At 36.3% G+C, this 25,126-nt stretch overlaps 1 protein-coding gene across 1 annotated transcript in view; it reads left to right on the top strand.

Moving 5' to 3' along the window:
* PYGB (glycogen phosphorylase B) overlaps positions 1-25,126 on the top strand; it is a 76,681-nt gene that overhangs the window by 47,786 nt on the left and 3,769 nt on the right. The window contains exons 11-19 of the mRNA XM_074209296.1: positions 881-1,044; positions 2,323-2,437; positions 2,925-3,026; positions 4,067-4,214; positions 8,095-8,153; positions 13,502-13,643; positions 16,223-16,430; positions 19,622-19,756; positions 21,568-21,634. Of these exons, the coding sequence (XP_074065397.1) occupies positions 881-1,044; positions 2,323-2,437; positions 2,925-3,026; positions 4,067-4,214; positions 8,095-8,153; positions 13,502-13,643; positions 16,223-16,430; positions 19,622-19,756; positions 21,568-21,634 (1,140 nt within the window). The remainder of the gene's footprint in view (positions 1-880; positions 1,045-2,322; positions 2,438-2,924; positions 3,027-4,066; positions 4,215-8,094; positions 8,154-13,501; positions 13,644-16,222; positions 16,431-19,621; positions 19,757-21,567; positions 21,635-25,126) is intronic.

Genomic DNA, 25,126 nt, shown 5'->3' with positions numbered 1-25,126 from the left:
CTTGTTGGCTAAGATCAAGTGTAGAAAGTTGTATGCTAAGGGGGCAGTTAGGTGATGCAGTGGATAGAGCACCTGCCCTGGAGTCAGGAGTACCTGAGTAAATATCCGTCCTCAGACACTTAATAATTGCCTAACTGTGTGACCTTGGGCAAATCACTTAACCCCATTGCCTGAAATAAAAAAAAAATATGTTGTGCACCAATTTTCATTTCTTTATTTTGTTGGAATCAGGGAAGGAATCCCATACTTGTTGAACACTGGATTTGTACTTACCTGGTTTAGTACTGAGTCATTCCTTGTACTGGCAAGCAGGTTTCTGTCTTGCATATATATTACTTAATTCCTGAAGGATGTGTGAAGGACAGTGAGGGAACTTGTAGGGGGGGGAGCTTCCTCTACCTACACACATTATAACCTGTCAGTAACTTAGTAGAGAAGTCTTAGAGTTGCTTCAGACACGTAGAGATTAAATGGTTTGTCTAAGGTCACATAGCTAGTAAATTCGAAAGGGAGATTTGAAATCAAGATTTCTTGACTCAAAATCCAGTATTTTAACCACTGTACTTTATAGTATTCATAGTTAATGAAAAAGCAAAATGTAGATACATTAAAATTTTAGTCTCAAGTCTTTTTTTCTTAGTGTCAGGAAATGATGAAAACAGAATTAGTAGGCATTTAGAGCAAGTTGGTGTGATATGGGCAACCCTAGTAAGACACTTGGGAACATTTGCTACCATTTTTATACCACTATGCTCTGTGATTTGGGGAGAGAAGCAGAAAATCCTTTCTTTGTGTTTGGCAAAGGGAATATTTAGTCATCTTTATTACCTCTGGGTTCAGAGAGGGAAGCCACTAATATTTTTCTGCCCCTTGGTGACAGAATGTAGCTGCTATGTTTCCTGGTGATGTGGATCGGCTGAGGAGGATGTCTGTGATTGAAGAGGGAGACTGTAAGAGGATTAACATGGCCCACCTTTGTGTGATTGGGTCCCATGCTGTCAATGGAGTAGCAAGAATTCACTCAGAAATTGTGAAGAATTCTGTGTAAGTACCTAGAGAGTCACTGAATATACTTAAGACTTACATTCAGACACATACCTTTGTAGTCTAAAGGACTTAATCCACTTCTGTGCCACACTCTTGTCACCAAGAATACCATATATTTTACATAAAAGCCAGTTAACATAATGAAACACATAATTAGTTCAAAGGGGTAAATATGGCCTCTTGCATAGCTGTCTTCTATTAAGGGGAACAGACAGACCAGGAAGATCCAAAGTTGAAGTTTTGACCTAAAGTTTCATTTCTTTGAGGGTTAAATGTCAATGAAAGTTCTTATATTTCTCCATTAAGGTTCCTTTGGTACAGTGGTCTAAGTGTTCCATTAACCAGTAACTTAAGTTTACCTCCCCACCCTTAAACTAAAAGAAATCATCTAATCAGGCAGGGATTCTTTCAACCCTTTCCTCTTACCCTCCTTTGTTTCTGTTGAGATTGTGGAGAAGGGAGGCCACTGCCAAGGCAGTAGTTAGCATTAGACTTTGATCCACAAATAATAGAAATCCTCAATTAGTTTCACTGTCTTAGAGTATTGATAAGTAAAAGACTTCTTGTCTTTCTCATGTAGACCATAGGTCATTAGAAATAATATATATTAACTCTAAATTTATTAATGAGGAAACTGAGACTAATAGAAAGAAAATGACTTTTCTAGTAAGTTGAGTTAAGGCTTGAACACAGGTTCTTCTAGTGCCAAATATTTTGCACTTTGCCACAGTGACATAATCCATAGCCTTTCCATTTTTCTTTTTCTGACCTGAAAACAATATTTACCTCAGCTCAATATCTATTAATGACTATTATATGCAAGGCATCCTGCTAGGTATACAAAGAAAATACGTCTTTGTCCCCAGAAGTTTATATTCCTCTAGTGAGTAGGAGGGCTTGGAGGATTTGGAGGGCTAATCTAGAGAACAGAATAATGCTGCCATAATAATTTTTGAATTAAGATAGAGAATCCAATATTCTGCTGGTACATACAATAAGAATAAAGTGCAAAATAAACCTTAAGTATGTATAGTCAAATCTTTCCTTCACCCTTCCTACCTTACTTATCTCCCATATTTGTTTAGTCTTAAGCACATACATAATGAAGTGGTCTGCTGATGGAAGGGGATTATTTTAGAAATTTTATCTTAGGTATTTTATGTATGTTCAGAATTCTGGTAAACATTTTTATAAGCCAAAAGGGTCTTAAGAGGTTTGCTTATCCTGTTCCATACAAAGCCACTCCATGACCTTTTCTTATTTTTTAAATTTTAGTTTTAAAGATTTTTATGAACTAGAACCAGAGAAATTCCAAAACAAGACGAATGGTATTACTCCCAGACGGTGGCTACTGTTGTGCAATCCAGGTCTGGCAGAGATCATTGTGGAGGTGAGGACCAGAGTTGATTTTAAATTAGATACCCTTAAGACTCACAGGTTGGTAGAAGAAAGGACAGTTTAGGACATGGCAAGATTAGACATTGGTGATTTTTTGAACTGAGGAGGAATCAGGGACTTTTTCGCTGGAATTGAAAAGAACTCTCTCTCTCTTCTTTGAATTAGACAGTTTATTTGTACTAGTAGTTGACATGATGACTTACCCCAAAGTATGTAGTATTGAGTACATGATAATGTAAGGCCTTTTGTTAAAATGTGGGAGAAAAGTTCAGCTTTAATTAGCCATTATTTATTATAAAGTGCAGGTGGAAGCACCTGCTTCATCAGCAAGTTAAGTAACTTGTATTGAACTCTTAAGGAATATGAAAATAAGGGAATATACCAATAAAAGCAATCATTTCAACAGCATTAATAAGAATACCAAATTGATTATGAGGCACAACCACTTTTAGCAACTAATATTTTTTGCATTTCTCTAGAAAATTGGGGAAGATTTTCTCACTGATTTAAGTCAGTTAAAGAAGCTTTTGTCATTGGTTAATGATGAAGCATTCATCAGGGATGTGGCCAAAGTGAAACAGGTAATAAGAGTGTGCATAAAGTTTTCCTGGCATTTTCTCACTTTAAATTATTCTCTGACTCCCAATTACTTTTTCCTAACTAATTCCAGAATATTTTTAATATATATATAAGTTATGAAATCATTTCATTAAGCATTTGAAACTCAATGATTGGATTATGCCATGTGGTCTATGGTAACAGTTTAATTCAGTTAAAAAAAATTAAGCAACTATTGGATACAGATTGATCAAGTTTGGTATGTAACACTTGCAAAAAAACAGTTCTTTGCTGAGAAATTTATTGTCTTATTTTTAATTAATACTTTACCCCTTTTCCAAACTATGGAAAACTACTGGCAGAGGAATAGTTTAGACTATGTTTTTTTTGTGGTTGAAAAACATATCTTAACAGTCTCTAGGTTTAGCCAAGTTTTATCTTAAAAACTTGCTGACAGTGTGACCTTTGGCAATGCTAATAAAAAAATTGAATTTATGTAATTCGAAGCTTTTCAAACCAAAGACTAAATGTCTATATAGCTTCATTGCAGTAAATCACAACAGAATTCTTTACCTCATTGATTTATAAATGGTGATTTCTCTTTCCTAAATGTTTAACTTAACATAATGCTAGTGATAATTTCTGTTTTAAAATAGTCATTGTTGTTTCGTCTTTCTCTTAACTCTTTTCATTCTCTTCAACTCACACTCCTGCATCAAATGGTTCATTTTTATTTTGGCACCTCTTTCTGCCACTTGCTTTTTGGTTTAATCTTTTCATCTCAGCTTTGATCCTTCAGCCATAATGTGTTCCACCTTCCCCTACACTACTTTGACTGTCTATAAATTTTTCCATTCCCTTTGGATTTCTAGCAAAATGGGAAAAGATGCTGTGTCTAAGCCAAATCAGAAATGCTCTTCTCTAGGAAATAGGAATAGTTGGATAGTTGGTATATACTTAGATTCTCAAAGCTATCCTTAGACAGAATTATATTATTTACCTAACAATAAGGAAAACAAACAAAAAAAAAAGCCAAATGCTTTCTTCTGTTTTCTCTTCCTAGGAAAACAAATTGAAGTTTTCTGCCTTCCTGGAGCAGGAATACAAGGTGAAAATAAATCCCTCCTCCATGTTTGATGTGCATGTGAAGAGAATCCATGAATACAAGCGACAACTGATGAACTGCTTACACATCATCACTCTGTATAACCGTAAGTACAATTTCTTCCGCTTTTCAGTTCTCAGTGGGGTAGTGACTGTTTCTTGATTGTGATAGTTTAAAAGAACATAGCTTCAATGGCTTCTTCTTCCTTTGTTCCCAATTTCTCAAGCCTCTTCAGTTCTCATTTAATTCATTTTGTGGCTATTCTCTCTTGTAGTTCATTACCAGTGGCTTAACAGTAATTTTCCTTCGGAGTGTGGGTCATATCAAAGAGATGGTAACTTGGGAAAAATAGATTTGTATTTTTAGGCTCATTGTATCTAGGCTAGAAGAGATTTTAGATAATCATTTAGCCCAGCTACCTCATTTTACAAGTTAGGAAACTTGACTTTTCTAAGATCACAGTAATAGATATGGGATTCACATTCCAAATTCAATTCTTTTTTTTCCCTTGCTACACCAAATTCCAAATTGAAGTTATATTTCTTCCATCAATGTCATCTAATAACTACTTACCTACTTAGTTTTAGTTGACTTTCTAAGAAATGAAGGGATCTTAATTTTTTGCCTCATGTTTTTGATCTTTTGTGTCAAAGATTGTCTTTTTAGTTCAATGATTATTTTCTAATTAACAAATATCTAATCTTGTTACTTTAATTTTGAATAGTTGTGCTTAGTTTTTCTTCACTAGTAGAATGGAGTCTTTTGACATAGGGTGAAGTATGATTTTTGTAGGTCTAGATCTTTTCAGAGATTCATAGGAGAACAAAAAAAGTTCTGTTTTCCTAAAATTAAGTTTATTTTGACCTATTTAATCTGTGGAACTGAAAGTTGTTTTTTTTTTTCTCTCTCTGACATTAGATAGATAAAACATCTAGACAAAAAACCTGGAAGAAATTAACAAGACATTCATTGAGAAAGTACTTATTGAATATCTACTTTTTTTTCCTGACCCTACTCTGCTTTGAAGAGAATACAAAATAAGTAAAATACAGTTACTTCCTTCAGGGATTAAAAAAAGTCCTGTCAGAATTACAGAAACTTACACATGAAAAATAATTAACAATACAAGATAGTTTTTAATCAAATCTCAAGATATAAATTATCTGGACAAAAAGTACCATGAGATTTCAGAGAAAAAGGTTTCATGGAGAAGGGTGCTTAGAAGCTGAAGAATTTGGTTTTGGATAGGTGGGAAAGAGGAATATATTTCAGTGAGGAGAGACTCCAAGGGCATTGGCCTAAAATTGAGATCCAGCATGACATGTACCTTGTGGACCATGAAGAAATCTACTCAGAGCTATTTTCATTTGAATTTTATAGCGTATTTACTCCTGGAAAAACAATCCAGAGTTGATTAATTAAGCTTTAGAAATATTAACTTAGGTTTTACAGAGCTTACCAGGCTCTGTAAAATATGATGGATTATTGTTAAAAATAAAGAAAACTAACTTTGTATGAAAGATGGAATTCCTTCAGCAGGTTGTTCTTGGAGACATGACTCTATTTGGAGCTTATTTGGGACCACTGTCTCTCTCTTGGTGAGATATCTTAGAATTACCACAAGTTGGGTTAGTCTATATAACATCTCAATGAAGTTGATAAATATTTCTAAAAATAAAGAAATCTTTATCTTTATTAATCTTTATTCAGAGTTATTTTAATTCAATCAATTAAGCTCCTACAATCTTCATTTTTGGGAGGTTTTAGAATTAAAGGACTTTCCCAGGGTCATACAACTAGTAAGTATCTGAGACTCAGGTCTTCCTGACTCCAGGGCTGGTACCCTGTCCTACTAGCACAGTGCTACGTGGTGATATTACAAAAACTAAAGTAAAATAAATTACATTACACACTTTAGTAGCTTTGATGAAGAAGATTGACAAAAGGTTTACTGGTTAGGATTAGTCAATGCTCTGTAGTAGAGAAGGCCCTAACTAAACTTTGAGGTAAGAAAGAGATGCAGGTTTACATCCCACCTTTTATAATAGCTTTGTGTCCTTGGACAAATTACACCTCCCTTCCCCAATTTCCTCACCCCCAAAATAAGGATGAGATATCTCTCATGGCTCTTAGGATCAAATTAGATTTTTAAAAAATAATAAAATGCTTTATAAGACATAGATACTTATTATAATATAATGAGGGAAAAATGGAAAAGTATATGGGGCATTGCTTACCATGAATTAAATTTCCTTGATTCTCATTGACTCCTGATAAAAAATTGTAGTTTTCTCAAACTATCTTTGATAACTGTTTCCTTAGGTTGTGTTTTCTTTGATCCAGTGGTTTTGCTCTATTACTAAACTTAATGCCCTCTACTACTGGCATGTGGCCTTCAGCAACTTTAGCTTGATGGCTGGTGAGGATAATGAAATACCACAATAACTTGCTAGTCTGTTCTTCCCTTGACCCAGGTTGAAGTTGATTTAATACCTTTGGAAGGGCCTGGGAAGTTGATATTAACTTATCTTTAATTTCTGATTGATGGATATAAGATAGTGATCTAGTGAAAAGAATCAGAAATCAGGAAGCTTGGTTGAATTCTGGTCTTGTCTCTTCTGCTTGTTAGTCACATTAGCCAAAACAATTCACTTAGCCTTTTGGGCTTTAGTGACTTCATCTTTGAAATGTGGAAATTATTTCTGAAGAGCCTTTGCAGGTATAAAAACATTTATCTGTTTTTGTAACTCTAAATATTATTCTTTAAGTTGTGAATGTGGAGCCACACAGCTTGAGTTCAGATCCAGTCAGTATTAAATATTATCTATATTGCATTGAAAGCAGGTCATCACCCTGGACCCTGATTTATTTTTTTCCATTCTTTTTTTTTTATTGCTTTTTGAATTTTACAGTTTTTTTCGTCAATCTCACTTCCTTCCTCCCACCCCCCATAGAAGGCAGTCTGATGGTCTTTACATTGTTTCCATGCTATACATTGATCAAAATTGAATGTGTTAAGAGAAATCATATTCTTAAGGAAAAAATAAAATATAAGAGATAACAAAATTACATAATAAGATGACTTTTTTTTAAATTAAAGGCAGTGGTCCTTGGTCTTTGCTTAAACTCCACAATTCTTTCTTTGGATACAGATCCATCGCAGATACCCCCAAATTGTCCCTGATTCTTGCACTGATGGAATGAGCAAGTCCATTAAGATTGATCATCAACTCTATGTTGCTGTTATGGTGCACAGTGTTCTTCTGGTTCTGCTCATCTTGCTCAGCATCAGTTCATGCAAATCCTTCCAGGCTTCTCTGAATTCCCATCCCTACTGTTTCTATGGAACAATAGTGTTCCATAATGTACATATACACAGTTTGTTCAGCCATTCCCCAATTGATGGACATTCACTCAATTTCCAATTCTTTCCTGGACCCTGACTTAAAATGAGGAGATTGGATTCAGTGACCAGTTAGTTCCTTTACAACTATAAACATATGATCCTAGGATAAGTGAATGATAAAGCTTTCCTCAAATTACCTTGAGTTTCTCATGAGATTTTTGTGACCAGGTCTTCTTTTTAAAGTTGTTAAAATAATTCACTCAGAAAAATTGCACATATAATCTATATTTTCAGTAGCTGGTTTACCTTATGTTTATCTTTTAAATATTAACAATTCTTAATGACTTTGTATAGTACATAGTAAAGAAAAGGAAATGAGGTTATTTTTCCTAATGGGAAGGAAATGGTTTTTCTGAATAAGTTAACTTGCACTTCCTGTACCATATTTTATGTTTCATCTATATGGAAGAACCGTCCTTTCTTCTCCAGTTGTATTATTATTTTTGATGTTTTCCTTTGTTGTTAGATATTTAAAGTATGTTAGAGTGAAGAAAGGGTTTTATCAATCAGCTGTAATATGAAGTGATTTTTAAAGCATTTTTAAAGTAATTATCCCTACCTTCCTTTGTTAACCCTGTAGGAATAAGGAAAGATCCAGGCAAATCCTTTGTACCAAGGACTGTCATGATTGGGGGAAAGGTAAGGTATCTTTCTTATAGATTCATAGAATCGATATTGGTAGAATTTGTATCATTTTGCTTCCTTGACGGAAAAAGTTGTAATCCTTTTGTATGTTGACTGGATGGCTTGTCCATTCAGTATCTATTACTTTAGTAGATGGTCTCCTAGAGTTACTGTGGCTAAACAATTTAACCTCTATTGTATCTTAGTAGTTTCTATATCGTTGAACTTGATTCCATTAAATTTCCCCATTATTTTTCAGTTAGATTGTTCTCTAGGTAAACTTTTCCCATCTTGCTCTTGTGAAATGAATTTTTGGTACTCAAGTGTAACACTTAACATTGATCCCTCTTAAAATTCATCTTCAGTTTGACCCAATGCTAGAACCCATCACACTCTTGTCTGTTGGGTTATCTGTCCTTCCTAGCTTATGTTTATCCATGTGTGTGACAGGCATGTCATAGTGGTCTTTTCTATCCCTTAATGATTTTATACAAGTCAGTGAATAATGAACAGGATAGTACCAAGCACCAATCCCTTGGATACACCATAAAGACCCCTTGGCAAGCTGGCATCAAACCCTTAATGAATGCTCTTCTATGTATCATATATCCAGTTTACTCTGGATATTTCTGCATCTTTTCCCACAGAATAGCATGCAGTCCTTTGTCATAAACTTTGCTAGGTTAAACTAGGACACTGGTATGGTTTAGGGGAAATGCTGCTAAATTTAAGCATACAAGGACTTGCATTCATATCTTGACCTTTGGACTTGTAACATAGATGATCTTGAGAGAGTCAGTTGCCCTTTTTAGGCCTCAGTTTTTACTCATGTTTAAAATGCAAGGATTAGACTAAATGATATCTCAGAATGATTCCAACTCTCATCCTATGGTCCTACAGAATGTACAGTATTCCTCTGATCTTTATACTAGTAAGAACACACAGAAACCATTGGTCTTAGCTGCATGGAGCAGGGAGTCTCCCAGCCAGGATGTGTTAAAGGGAAGACTAGAACCCAGGTCTTCCTGGCTTTGAGGCAGCCTTCCATCCATTACACCAAACAGCTTCCCTGCCTCTCATGTAAACCTGTCAAGAAAGGAAATGAGGTTAGTCTAGCATGGCTGACTTCTTGGTAAAACCATGCTTGCTGATTATTAGTGATCATTCTATTTCTGGATGTTCACTCATCATCCCTTTAATAACACTTTCTAGAATATCAACAGGCATAAAAATTAAATTGTTTTTTGAATCCTGTGGTCGGTTTCCTTTTTTTTTGAAAATCAACACACTTATTCAAATCAACTCTGAAGTACTTATGAAAAATGCTACCCCATTTCCAGAGAAAGACCTGTTGGAATCTGAATACAGATTGAAACATAATTTTTTTTAAACTTGATTTTTCTTGGATTTTTAGTTTGGTTTGTGTTTTCTTTTACAACTTGATTTATATGGAAATATCTTTTGTATGATCACACATGTATAACCATTATCAAATTGCTTACCTTCTCAATGAAGGAGGGTGGGGAGAGAGTGAGAGAATTTAGAATTCAATTTTTAAATTGAAGGTTGAAAATTATTTTTACATGTAATTGGGGAAAAATAAAATATTAAATTTAAAACTAGAAGAAAACGAACATATTTGTTTTTCTCTATTCCTTAGAGACAGTACCTTTGTGTTTTCTGTGACTTTTTTAAATTTAATTTTATTTAAGGCAGTGGGGTTGGGCTAAGTGTCTTGCTCAAGGTCACACAAGCTAGGCAACTATTAGGTGTCTGAGGCTGAATTTGAACTTAGGTCCTCCTGACTCCAGTACCAGTGCTCTATCCGCTGTACCACCTAGCTACCCCTTTCTGTGACTTTTCAAGGGTCATTGACTAGATTACTGAGTTGGAAATGGTGGTACCCTGGGTATGTCAGGAGAAGGAAAAGCCCTCTTAGAGGGCTCTTAGAAATTCTTGGAGTTTCTGATCAAGATATTGTTTGACATGAGTTTAGATTTGTGAAGAACAGATTTCAAAAATTTCAGAGGAAAAATAGGCAAGATCTTCTTAATTAACATTCTTAATCATTCTTACAATTCAGTCATCCCATTCTCCTTTGGACACAAAGTTTAGTGTGTAGCTATCTTATCAAATGGAAATTAAGCTGTAGTTACCCTTTAATCCATTTTGTTATAGTTTTAAAATATATGTAGTATTTAGGTATATAATATAAGCTATTTCAGGAAAGCTCAGCAAACTAAAATAAGGATGACAAATGTACCTATTGAATCTTAAAACTTCTGATAACTTTTACAAATTCGTTTTTCCTTTTATTTTTGCCAATTACATGCAAAGGTAGTTTTCAACTTTTATCCTTCTGCAGACTTTTGAGTTCCACATTTTTCCTCCACCTTCCTACTCCCAGCCTATGACAGCAAACAATCTGATATAAGTTGTACATGTACAATCATGTTTGTCATATTTACATATTAGTCATGTTGTGAAAGAGAAAATAGAACTAAATGGAAAAAACCGTGAGAAAGAAAAGAAAAAATATAAAAGAAATTTTAAAAAGTGAACATACTATGCTTTATTTTGCATTCAGACATTCAGACTCTATTTTTTTCCTCTGGATGTTGATGACATTTTCTATCACAAGTCTGTCAGAATTGTCCTTGATCACTGATCTGCTGAGAGGAGCTGTGTCCATTATAGTTGACCATCTGATACACTTTATATAATGCAAAAATTACTTAATTTTTAAGATAAATGTAATCTTCTACTGGCTTGGCAATTAAAGAACATGTGGAATGTATCCATTAAAAATATAGCACTTCCTGAAATGATGATGATGATGATGATGATGATGATGATGATGATGATGATGATGATGAAGTTTGTCCTTCATTCTCAAAAGAATACCATGACATCAGGGACATGATGCCATGACAAGCACATCATTTGGGTTTGAGTGAGGACTGTTCACAAAATCATCCTCACTAGGACAACTGGAGATGGCCCTGGATGAGAGGCACTCAGGGTTAAGTGATTCACTCAGAGTCAACCTTCTGAGGCTAGATTTTGGGTTTGGGTCCGCCTGACTTTAGGGTAAGGGCTCTATCCACTGTACCACCTAGCTTCCGTGTGTGTGTGTGTACTTTCACTTCATGAAATGCTATAGCCTTGAAGGATGCTAATTTAAGGAGGTCTTGTGCTTGGTGGTATTGGACTCTGAAATCTGTAGGATTTCTTTTCTAAGCAGTTTATAAGAATTTGTGTGAACCAGTGTAGGAGGAAAGATTTGTTGTTTGCCACGATGTCATGGCTTGGATGAGCATCCCCTAGGCTTTCAGAGAATTAAGTTAGTACTCTGTGAGGCCATTCCTTGTATTATCATTTTGGTTCATTCAGTATTTAAATGTCATAATGTTAAGGCATTTTGCTGTATTGTATATTGAATCAAAAAAATAAATATTTGAGCTGTTAGAGCTTATGTTGTTGTGATGAAGAGGATGATACAGTAAGGAAAGAGAATAATCCTTTATTAGCATCTGCTGTGTGCCAGGCATGCTAACTGCACAAACAGCTGTCACTCAAAGCAGGACACTGGTGTGATAAGGTAGAGCCAGGCTGTCTAACTGACAGTTTACATCTGTTTAGAAGGGAAGAAGTAGGCTTCCTGGAGGATTAATGAGATATCAGCAAGTAGACATAGGAATAGAGAAAGGACATTGCAGCAAGAGGGATTACAGATGAAGCATTTGGCAATCAGGGATTAGTGTTTGGACTGGAATGTAGGATATTTGTATATAATAGGAGGTAAGAGAGGGGTTAATTGTGGAGATTAACCAATTTTTGCTATATTCTGGAGGCTATATTAACTTAGCAGTGGTGTTCAGGATGGTTTATATTTGAGAGAGATTTGAGTAAGGAAGATCAAACTGAAGAGCATTGCAAGAGCCCTGAGGAGAGAAAGTGGAACCTTGGCCTTAAGGTGATAGTTTGGGGAGTTTTTTAAAAAAACAAAGATAACATTTATCTTTTAAAGTTCACAAAGTACTTTCCATGAATTATGTCATTGGAGTTGTTCCATGACTCTGAATTACTATTCTTATTATCATCATTTTGCAAAGGTAGAAAATAAGGCTCAGAGCAATTAAGTGACTTTTCCCTTGTCAGTGGCAGAGTCAAGATTTGAACCCAGGTCTTTCTGACTCAGTAAGACGATTACTTGGACATGTTGAATAAATGCTTTTTTTGTTTATTCTGTGTTCTGGTCAGCCTAACTCCTCGATATTTGTTTGTTTTGCTGTCACTGTCTCTTTATCTTTTCAAACTCCTAAAAGGAATTCCTGAGGTAGAGAAAATAAATCAGAAATTGGTATTATCAGATAAATGTGACATTGATGTTAGAGGTAGAATATTTAAGATCAAAAAGTGCTCAATAGCCCGGTGACTCTTTATGTGTTTTTAAAGGTTTACAGTATGTAATATGTTGAAGTATTGAATTTATTTTACAAATAACTGTGACTGTGGAGTAGTTTGATGGAAATCAGATATGAGCTTGTAGCTAAGAAGTTATCTCATTTTATCTCATGAAACACAAAACGTCCTATATGGATATTTCTGTCCAATGAACAGTAAGCATTTAAAATAAGTACCTGTGTGATATGTCAGGGACCATATTGAGCTCTGGGGGAATACAAAGAAAGGCAAAAGATAGTCTCTGCCCTTGAGGAGCCTTCAGTCTCATGGAAGAAAGCACAGAACATGTATGTGCAGACAAGGAACATACATGATATAGTGGGAAGGCACTAGAAATAAGATTGGTTGGAAAAATGCTTGGATGGAGAATCAGCATATTATGAGATTGGAAGAAATACCAAGTGGCCAATGGTTTCTCAAGTGTTCAGATTGAATTGAAACCAATAGGTTAAGAAATTGAGTACTTCAGTCTTCTTTTAAGAGTCATTGCCAGTTGGTTTTGAAAGTGAGAAAAAGGAACTACAAATTACATTGCCTCCTGGAATAAGGTAAAGGGGACAATGTGGTATCATTTTCCTTTACTGTAATAAATGGTGCTCATTAGTTATATTCACACTTATTGGCTCTTTTCAAATGCAAAAATTTTGGCTGTTTCAGGCAGTAATTCTTTTCATAAAAAAAAGTCAAATGATAAGCATGTGATAGTTCCATAAGGGCATCCTTAATGTTTCAATTAATTTCCATAGCATCTAATGATCATTCTCCTATAAGAGAAATTATTAGTTTGTAGGAATTTATCATGATAAAAAAATAATAATAGTAATATTTTCCTTATTCTCATTCTTAAATAGCCTTCCATGTATTTTATAGCTATCTGATCTTTATTTTTTTTACAGGCTGCTCCTGGTTATCACATGGCTAAGATGATTATCAAATTGGTTACAGCCATTGGTGATGTTGTCAATCAGGACCCAGTTGTAGGAGACAGGCTTAAAGTTATCTTCTTAGAGAATTATCGAGTATCCTTTGCTGAAAAAGGTAAAACTTGGAAGTCTCCACTTGAAATATATATGTGATCTCTGGTTTGGTTGGAAACAATTTATATTCTAATACTATTTCCTTCTGCTTCCTGCTGGGACATGTCATATGGATTCTGAAACTCTGGGCAGTGTAGTCCTTGGCTTTTCCTTAGAACAAAGTAACTTTTGTTTAAAATCTGAGGGTGGAGGTGGCTAGGTGGTGCAGTGGATAAAGCACCAGCCCTGGAGTCAGGAGTACCAGGGTTCAAATCCAGTCTCAGACACTTAATAATTACCTAGCCCTGTGGCCTTGGGCAAGACACTTAATCCTATTTGCCTTGCAAAAAAAAACCAAAAAAAAAAAAAAACCAAACCTAAAATCTGAGGGTGAAGAGGATGCTCTGAATGCTAAGGGTGAAAAGCTAATATCATTAGCTGTTCTCTAGTCAAAATTAAAATATATGTTTAACTGGCAGCCTAGATATGACCAAAAAGGACATTGACATTTAAAGATTAGAATTGTCTCTGAAAAGTACAGGTTTATTAAACACCTATTATGCTGGGCCCTGGGGATATAAAGAAAGGTAGAAAATAGGCCCAGCTCCTAAGGAGTTCTCAGACCAGAAGAGGACCCAGTACAAACAAGCTCCATAAGGATAAATTGGAGATAATCTAGAGGGGAACCACTAGGGAAGAATAATTGGGAAAGGCTTCCTAGAAGATAGACTTTTATCTGAGACTTGAATGTCACCAGGAGAGAAAAGTGAAGAGGGAGAACTTGGCAGCCATGGGCAAGAGTCATCTTCAGGCTGTCTTTGCACTGATTTTCCATTATCTCATGGCTTTCTTTTTTCTTCTCTTACTCTTCACACTCATCCCTTATTTCTCTTTCCCATCCTCTCTGAATTTTTTTTCATCTCCACCCCTGTCTGTGATCTTAGTCTCTCTCTCTGTTGGATCTGTGTCTCTTGTAATCCCCTACGTGGGGAGAAGTCATGATCAAAGGCAAGGTAGGAGTCTGCCTAACAGCTTTGAGTTACTGTGTTTAAAATCTTCTCCTTTGAGAATTCAGGAATGGAGAACTCGGTCATCTCACCTGGCTTGCTTTATTTATATAGAACCATACTGCTTCTTAATCAAGAAAATTTGTTTAACATAAGAGACATCTTTGAAATCCCTTGCATTCCTTTTTTGTAACCTCCTCAGTTATAATAACTGCTTTTAACTTTTCACAGAGATTAGATACTTGTATTATTCTTACAATTATCTGGCCTCACCTACTACTTCTGATTTTGGAAGCCACTGGTAGTCGTCCTTAATATGTCTGCAACTGCGATTAAATGAGTGTTGAGAGCTATTGAAGGAATGTACATCAGATGTATGCTGACCTTAAAACCCTTACAACTTCCAATTTGATGAAGGCTCTAGTTCTTAAATGTAAATCTCAGTTTTTCTAATATGAAGACGTGTTTAGCAGGCAAGTGCTTGTACCATCCCAAAAGAAGCTGAGCTGGGGTTAGAATTCCCAAAGTCAGTAGTTATCTCTTAAGTCCCAGGTGCTTTACATGGCTATAAATTCACTAAATTATTGTAAGCCACTGATTGCAATTTTACTTAAATAAAGGAGCATATTCAGATATGTGATCCTTTGTGTACTCAGCTTATGAACTAATATCTGCTTAATTTTTCCTTCTCATTTTTACCCACCCTTTTTTTCACTTCTCCTTTGTCTTTCTCTGCTTAATATAGTATTAAGTATACTGGCAACCATATATATAGAAAGAATGGTAGTAGTTATAGTTCAGGATTCAGAGTTCTAATTGTTCTTTTATTCTTTAGAGAACTCTCTAAATAGTAATATTAAGGATTCATCATAATTTTCCCAAAGAAAAGTTCTTAGGGAGGCTCCTGAACATAGTTTTGTCCAAGTACTTGTGACATGAATGTCACCTTGATTCTTTCATGCCTGTAAACCTAATTTTTTCTCCTTTGAGGAAAGGCTGGACTTGGTTGTTCTTTATATCAGTACTACCAATAATGCAGTTTAAAAGCAGTAATACTTTATAAACTACTCCCTTTGTCTTTCCTGTCAAACTTGAATAGCAATGACATCAAACTGTTGGGAGAAACTGTAAGGTAGAGGGCAGCTTTTCTATCATCTAGATCATGCAAATTCTAATTAAGCACACCTCTTGGGATAAACTTCAAGATCTGATGCTCATTCTCTAAGTACCACATCATGAAAAATACCAATGAACAAAAACTATTCTGTGTTGCACAGTCATCTCTCCATGCATCCCCTTTGTATTTCCCCAGTATCACTTCACTAAAAAATGCCATCTTATATTTATCCTTTTAAATGGGGCTCTGGGTACCTGGGAATCCTTTTTTTTTTTTTCATTTTTTTGCTGATAGACTAAAAAGTTTTAGAAATCTAGTTCCCTCTTAGGAAATAAGTCCTCCCTCAGCATTGGTTTTGGTAGATTACTTTTCTGACAGATCTAGGAATGACTGATTAAGTTTGATAAACCCAGGATTAAAGAATGACTGAATGATCTCATCTTGTTTTATGTTGCCCTTTTTCATCTCATCTCACAGTGATCCCTTCAGCTGACCTGTCACAGCAAATCTCCACAGCTGGCACAGAGGCCTCAGGAACAGGGAACATGAAATTTATGCTGAATGGAGCCCTCACTATTGGGACAATGGATGGTGCAAATGTGGAGATGGCTGAAGAAGCTGGGGAAGAGAATCTTTTCATCTTCGGTATGAGGGTGGAGGATGTGGAGGCCCTGGATAAGAAAGGGTATGTGCTTCTCCAGTGTGCAGAAATTTTTTTCTCCATTTCTTTTTATTCCATAAAGCATGATATCGTTGCTGTTATTAACTTCTAGGGCATTGATGTAGTCAGAAACTTGCTTGAGCTTGAAAATTAAATTTTACAAACATTAAATTTTTTACCTGTTTGGTTTATTGTGTTGATCACTGGAGAAGAGACAGAGTTTAGATAAAAGATAGCTCCTGATCTAATGGAGCCAACATTCTTTAAAGACAGAATATAAGCAAATATGATCAATAACAACATGTGATAAGCACTTTAGACACATGTAAAACAATGTTTTTAATGTTATTTTTTCCAATTACTTGCAAAGATAGTTTTCAACATTCATCTTTTTATAAATTTTTGAGTTCCACATTTATCTACTGCCTTCCATTCCCATCCCTTTCCACATAACAGCAGCAATCTAATATAGGTTATACATGTACAATCAAGTTTAACTTATTTCCATATTAATATGTTATTTGTCTTGTTGTGAAAGAAGAATCAGAACTAGGGGCGGCTAGGTGGCGTAGTGGATAAAGCTCCAGCCCTGGAGTCAGGAGTACCTGGGTTCAAATCCAGTCTCAGACACTTAATAATTACCTAGCTGTGTGGTCTTGGGCAAGCCACTTAACCCCATTTGCCTTGCAAAAACAAAAAAATAATAATAATTATCTAGCTGTGTGGCCTTGGGCAAGCCACTTAACCCGTTTGCCTTGCAAAAATCTAAAAAAAAAATCAACTAAAGGGAAAAAACATGAGAAAGAAATAAAACATAAAGCAAGTTTTAAAAAAAGTGAAAATAATATGCTATGGTCTGTATTCAGATTCCATAGTGTTTTCCTCTAGATATGGATGGACATTTTCCATCACAAGTCTTTTAGAATTGTCCTTGATTATTAAACTGCTGAGAGGAGCTGAGTCCATCCTAGTAAAAGTGTTTTGTTATGTTTACATGGAAAAGGTTGTTACCAGTGGGGAGGAATCAGAGGAAGCTTCAAGAAGGAGGTGACATTTGAGTTAGATGGTACCCTTCTAAGAGAAAGGTAGACAAAGAGATCAAAGCGGGGGGAGAAAGACCCACATGTCAATATTCATAACAGCTCTTTTTGTGGTGGCAAATAATTGGAAATTGAGGGGCTGCCCATCAGTTGGAATGGCTGAATAAGTTGTGGTATATGAATATAATGGAATATTATTGTTCAATTAGAAATGATGAGCAGACAAAATTTCAGAAAATTCAGGACTTACATGAATTGAAGTTAAGTGAAGGGAGTAGAACCAAGAGAACATTGTACACAGTAACAGCAACATTATGTGATGATCAGCTATGATAGACTTAGCTCTTCTCAACACTACAGTGATCAAAGACAATTCTAAAAGAATTGTGATGGAAAGTGCCATCCACATCCAGAGAAAGTATTGAGTCTGAATATAGATCAAAGCAAACTATTTTAACTTTTTTAAATTTATTTTTTCTTTCTCATGTTTTTTCTTTTGTTCTGATTCTACTTTCACAGCATGTCTAATATGTAAATATATGTAATTGTAATTATGTATGTATATATATCCTGTATCAAATTATTTGCTATCTTAAGGTAGGAGGAAGCAAACTTTACAAAAATAAATGTTGTAAACTATCTTTACATATTTTTGGAAAAAAGTAATTAATTAATAAAAATTAATAAAGGGGGTAGGATTCAACAGCTGAGAAAGAGAAAGGAGAATGCAGAGTATGTTTACAGTGCAATCATTTTGACTAGACCATTGAATAATGTAAATATGAAAATGAATGGAAAAATAAATTTATTAAATACAGTGCCAAATACAGTGCTAGGCTTGTGAATGTAGTCCTTGGGTTCAAGGGGAAAGGAGGGAGAGAAGGGGAAAAGTATTTATATTGTTCCTATTATGTATCAAGCACTTGGTTAAGGGTTTTTACAAGTATCTCAGTTGTTCTTCACAACAACCTTGAAAGGTAGGTTGTTTTATTATACCCATTTTAGAATTGAGGAAACTGAACCAGACAGGATTTTAATGACTTGCTCAGAATCACACATGTGAGAAATGTCTGAGGTGAAATTTGAACTCAGACCTTCCTGACTCCAGACCCAGCACACTCTGTTCATTACTGCCAAGCTGTTTCCCCCCCCCCCCCCCAGGAGCATTGCTTTCTAATAGAGGGAGGTAATAAATATAAAAGAAGGTTAGGGAGGGACATTTTAGTTGGAAAGAAATAGTGAAGGTGAGTGGGGCCCTTGGGGGGGTGGCAGTGGATAGACTTACCTTTTCATAGCAGTGTCATAGCAGTGTCAGGATTGATATATTGATTTGATTTTGGTTCCTTTGGGGGAATCCATTGGAGAAAGGAGAGGATAGGTAGAGAGGAGATGGACTGAAAAGTAATGGGGAACTCCTAAAACCAGTCTGTCCCAATGCAGTAGGCCAACTAAAGGACTCAGCAATAGGGACTGTGAGTCCTTAGGAACTCTTTTCCAGAGATGAAAGAGTTAAGTCCTTCATAACGTTCTATTTAGTATAATAATGCCAGATTGTGGAGGGCCTTTGAAAGGCAGAGGAATTTATTCTTTCAAGTGAGTCCACTAAAGCTTTTGAGAAGCAACTTTCATGGTAAGGCCATTACCTTGGAGATGAGCAAAGTCTGATTTTTCAATAAAATAATTGTTACCTATATGTGTGGTTATCAGAACTCCTCTGTCCTTGGGTTATGGCTAGAGCACAGTATGTCAATTCACAAAGAAAACACGAATTTCCCTTTTCCCACACATTCAGCTGACCCATCTCTTCCTCATCTGTTCTCTCCCTTTTTCTTTATATGTCTTTGGGATGGTGGCCCCAAGGGCCTAATGTGCTTCCTCTTTACCTGGTCCTCCAGACCTCCCTTCTTGTAAGACCCAACTCAAGCACCACTTTCTAAAATCACATGAAGCCTAGCATAGTCCTTGAAACATAGGAGGAACTTAATAAAAGTTTGTTGTTTATTTGATAGAGAGGAGGAAATGCTGGTAAGCCTTAAATCATACCTTGTATTTCTACATAGTTTAAGTTAATAAATTGAGGAAGACATCTATTTCCTCTTTGAGCTGGAGCCTATCATCATATATGATCTACTCATCTGTCACTGTCAGGAATATTTATCCTTCCTTCCCCTGCAGGTACAACGCCAAGGATTACTATGACCGGATCCCAGAGCTGAAGCAAGTCATTGACCAGATCAGCAGTGGGTTTTTCTCTCCTAAGGACCCTGACTGCTTCAAGGATATAGTGAACATGCTTATGTATCACGACAGGTAGAAAATCATTTCTTTTCATACCCATCCAGACCTAAAGCCCTAGTCTAACCCACTCAGTGCAAAATACTACTTTTTTGTATATCTGTAGCTCATTCTGTCTGTATCTGTTTAGACATTTAACAAAATATTGAGGGGTGAAGGAAGGAAAGGAATAAGAATTTATCCAGCACTTGCTGTATGCCAGAAACTGTGATATTATCTCATTTGATCCTCTAACAACTCTGGGAGAGAGGTGCTGTAATCTGCATTTTATATTTGAGGAAACTGAGGCAAACAGGTTAAATGACTTGCCCAGGGTCACACAGCTAGTATTTCAGGCTAATTTTGAATTCAAGTTTTCCTGACTCCAGGACTACTGCTTTATCCACTGTACCACCTAAAGTCTTAAAAAAAACTTTATCTTTTTCCCCATCATCTCTCCCTTGTGATAGAGACTAAATCTGTAAGACAAAACATATTGTCTGGGAATAAATGACCCAAGTCCTAGTTCAAGCTCTTTCTGCATGCACATAAAGCCCCAAGAAATAGGACTTTTCCTCTCGCCTCCTCCCTACTGCAGGGATGGCTTGTTTAGAGATTATACCCAAGTCAGAATATATCCTCTTCATTCTGTTTACTTATTGCTGAAATGGAGGTTTTTGCAATAGTTATCTGCCTACCCCAAAGGCTTATCTTAAAGATCAGTTATAATAATATATGTAAATGTGATGACAACTCAAAATAAGTTGTTGTTGAAACTAAGGACCTAATTATAAGCAGCAAGCAGTCAATGTGTCCTGGGACCCCTTCACAAAACAATGTTTCTTTAAAAACATTTTTTTAATCAAAGTTAATGCTAAATTTCAGTTAGAAGTTATTAAAAATGAAGATATAATTTTTCCCATTCAGATTTATGATTCCCAAAAATATTTCCATGGTTCAAGGTCTGTGGACTCTGGGTAAGGAACCCTTGCTTTTTAAAGTGTAGGAATGGGGGCAGCTAGGTGGTGTAGTGGACTGTGTGCTGGTCCTGAAGTCAGGAGGAACAGAATTCAGTCCTGGCCTCAGATGCTTCTTAGCTATGTGACCTGGGCAAGTGACCTTTGCTTTTTCCTTAATCCTTTCTAGAGGGGAAATTTTAGTTAAAGTCTCCCCTAATTTTGTAAAATTGCTAGATGGATAATGGAGTAAATAGGCTCTTAAGAAAAAAGTGTGTTTGGTGTGTCACACAGTCTGAGTCTCAATGTGAGTATTAATAGTTCCATGTTTAACCATTTAAGTGTCAGTTCAGCTTTTTTGTTGAAGTTAACTTTTTCTGGCAAATGCCTTAGAATCTTCATTTCTCTCTCTCTCTCTCTCTCTCTCTCTCTCTCTCTCTCTCTGTTACTACAGCTCTTAACTAGCAAATCTCTTTAATAGTTGGCCTTTGGTAAATTAGAATTTTTTTTTAAATAGCTGCAAAACTTTGATTTTATACCCAAGAACACAAGAGCTCAGCAAATATATTTAGAACTAGAGGACTAAACAAAAATACAGTTATTTAATGTGGGTCTCTCACCATGACATTTTCCATTAAAGCTCTGTCCTGATAACTCTTCAAGTTAACAACTTGGTGCTAACTGAAGTGTTTACCAAAACTGTGAAAAATGTAATGAATGTGCATTTGAATTCCTTAGAAATGAAAATTTTTTTAAAAAAATTAGTGTTAAAAATTCAAAAACTGGATTTTTTTCCCCATCCAACCATGTCCTGTTATTGTAGAATATTTCTCTTATTTTTTTTCACTTTGCTCAACTTTATTCTAATCACAAACTATTTTCTGTTTTCAGGTTTAAAGTGTTTGCTGACTATGAAGCCTATATAGAATGCCAAGCAAAAGTGGACCAGTTATATAGGGTAATACTTCCGTGTATGTCCTCTGAGAACTTAGGGACATGCAGTGCTCAGACAGGCCAGTACAACCAAATATCAGACAGTCTGGCAGAGACATTTCTGTGAGAAGTCTGGCTTACAAGGCCCAGGCTCCTGACCATCCACTAGCATCAAGGGCAGAACCATCTCTCTCTTTTGCAATGTATTGCTTTCATTTTCAAAGAGGATTGTCTAAAATGATATTTTTACAACTAGATTATAGCCTAGCTCTAGGGAGTCTGGAGACTGTTTCAGAGACTTGAGTGCAGATCACCTTAACATGCAACCTTTGAGATTGTAAATGCCCAATGCTCTGCTGTCTGTACCTTATTACCCTATCCCTTGTTCTTTCCATTCTTAATAGCCATGGTATTGCAGAAACCCCTCCATTCCAGCCTCCGGCTGCCCAGGTCTCTTCTATTCTTGGCTTTAGGATTAGCAAGGTTTCTTTCTCTAAGCAGGGAGATTTGCTACATCTCCTTAGACTGAAGAATTAGGATTGGGATGGTAAATATATTGAGCTGGTGGTCCTCAGACAAAAGGGAAGTTCATCCTCAGAACTTTTGTAGATATGATGGCAAGTGTCATAGCAAATAACCATTCCTTCTCTCCTAGTTCAATATGAGTATTTCCATTAGTTTTTTTTAGTAAACAGTGCCACAACATAGTTATGAAAATGAGCAGAGGAACATTTCCTTCTTTAGCTTTTTATTAATTTACTGTCTATTGCCACCACTATGCCAGGCACTATAAATATATAAAAGAAAAAGGAAATGGTTTCTCTCCTCTTGAAATCTAATTGAGGAAGCAGATTTACATCCATCAGACTGCTACAAAATAGTTTAGACAGTTCTTATGCTGCAGAAATTCAGAGTGAAAGATAGTGCAGTTAGTCTAGAAAGTTGGTGAAGGAGGCTACTTAAGCCTCAGACTTGGGATTTAGCCTAAGAAAGAGCGTTTCTGGTAGGGAAAAAAGCATGAGCAAAACATAAAAACAGGAATAAGCATAATATCATTTAAAAAAACTAACCTTGGACAGCAAATTTGGAGAGTAGCGGAGCCTGGATCTTTTGACCAAAGAACAATTAGGTTCCAGATTAAGGACTTTGAATTTAGACCAGGAGGCAATGTTTTTCTGCCAGGAAGGGAGTGAAATAACAGGTTAATTGGAGGGGACAAAAATTAAGGGAAAGAGAACTACTCAGGAAGTAAATAGTTTTGTAGGCATGAGGTGAGGAATACAAAATTCAGAATAGCCATCATAGCAACCACTCTGATTCACCTTTCTATTCTAACATTATGTTAATGTCTAGGGGAACTGCAAGGATGGTTGCTATTTTCAGATTTTTTTTCCCCCATCTTAGAGAGCAGTTGAAGAAGCAAGTCAGATTGGGTGAGACGAAGTGAGTATGACCTTAATAGATGCATGCTCACTGTAGAGTGTAGACTAAATGACTTCTGAAAACTATTAAAAAGGCTGCCATGAGAGAGCTTATGACACCTCCCTCTATATTTGCCATTCTTCTATTCAGTGTTAGTCTTAATGTGAAATGTGAAGTTCAGTCATCAAACACATTGTAAGCATGTACTATTTTGGGGGGGGGGGTTGCAAGGGATGGGGTTAAGTGACTTGCCCAAGGCCATACAGCTAGGTAATTATTAAATGTCTGAGGTTGGACTTGAACTCAGGTCTTTCTGACTCCAGGGTTGGTGCTCTATCTACTGTGCCATCTAGCTGCCTCAGTACATATTATTTTCCACTGACCGGGCTAAGCACCCTGAGATTTGAAGAAAAACCAAAAAGGACTGAAGGAGGAAACAACCTGCAATCAGACTGTGAATGTATATAAATAGGAAGTAAGGATATGTACAGGATCTGGAAGGAAGCAGGGAAGGCCTCCAAAGAAGGCCTTAGAGAATAGCGAGGGCCATTTATTCTAATATGTACTTGTCCATGTATCACATAAGTAAAGTTAGAAGAGCCCCCAAAACCGTGTTTCTCCTCACTGTTTCTTCCAGGACACAGCTACCTAGGTTATTTTGGAATCCCCATCTCATCATCATCACACTACCACTCATGTGTTGAAGAGTCTGGTTGATAGGTTTTCTTTATGCAAACCTAAAATCTGCCTCATTTTGACTTACTTTTCCTCTTTCATCTCATTCCTTCTGATCCAAGAAGAGCCAATCTGATCTTTGCTCATGGCTGCCCTTCCAATATCGTGTCTATTAAGCCTTAGAGTTTTCCACAGGACCTCCTTTGCCAAGGTTACTTGGCTTACTACAAGTAGTCTCTTAGCAGCAGAGGTTCTGGCTGCTTAATATCTCTCCTGGTCAATCTGCCCAAGCTTTAGTTCCAAGTTTAAAAAGCTCAGCAAGTTGACATTTGGAATGAAAATAATTTTAAAAGAATAAAGAGACAGTGAGTGTGGAGTCTGATGGATTTTATGCCAAAATAAATTTTTTATGTAGTTGTCATAGTTAAAAAAAATATGCATCTTTAAAAGTATTTGTTCCTGCTTGCAGGCACCCTTGTGTGCCATTAGAGTTAGAACCTAGAACTGATAAAGGACTAGCCAGCTCCACTTTCTCTCTCCTGAGGATGACTGCAAACTATGTACTTATAGTCAGAGTGAAGCAGAATGGTGATGTAGTAGGATGTAGTGATCAAGATGGTGACCCAGTAGGATTAGGTACCAAAAATCAGTGGGGGCTCAGTGACTATATTATTCAATCCTATGCCAAAGAAAGCTTCATCCTTTTGTGTGGTGACACATAAACTTACCTTAATTATTTTTAGTCATGGAAAATTATTATTGTTCAGTCATTTTTAATCTTGTCTGTCTTTGTGATCTCATTTAGGGCTTTCTTAGCAGAGAAGCAAATGGTTTGCCATTTCTTCCAGCTCATTTTACAGATGAGGAAACTGAGGCTAACAGGATTTGATCAAATTTGCTTAGAGTCATACAGCAAGTAAATGTTTGTGGCTAGTTTTGAACTCAGGTCTTCCTGACTCCAGACCTAGTACTTTTATCTATTGTACTACCTAGCTGCCCATGGGAAATGGGGCGATATTTCTAATTGAGTTTTTTAACCTCCTTGGCCATGAAAGCATCTACTCAAATTGTAATTTAAAAGCCAAAATAAGGGGTTTGAGTTCTATTTTCTCTAATTATTGCTGCCTCTATACAGTGAAATGACCCATGTGGAACAGCCAGGACCTGCATGATCGAGAAGAGGAGTCTATCAGGCAACAGTTTGGTTCTCTTTCCCTGCCTCTTGGATTAAATGGTTATTCTTCAAAGATCTATTACGTGAGGTTAGGCCTCAGGCACTAGAAGAGATTTTGATTTGGGATTGCTGATCTTTTCCTGTCCTGTCCCTCCCTCCCTCCTCCATGCTGCCCTCCTGATCCCTTAGAGACTCAGAGAAGATCTATGGCCTGAGTCCAGGCGCTGCCTGAGCTCCATCCTCTCT

Source organism: Macrotis lagotis, chromosome 1 (genome assembly GCF_037893015.1).
Source record: "Macrotis lagotis isolate mMagLag1 chromosome 1, bilby.v1.9.chrom.fasta, whole genome shotgun sequence".
NCBI classification, from domain to species: domain Eukaryota; kingdom Metazoa; phylum Chordata; class Mammalia; order Peramelemorphia; family Peramelidae; genus Macrotis; species Macrotis lagotis.
The sequence above is the reverse complement of the archived record's forward strand: the minus strand, read 5'-3'. Positions and strand labels throughout refer to the sequence as shown.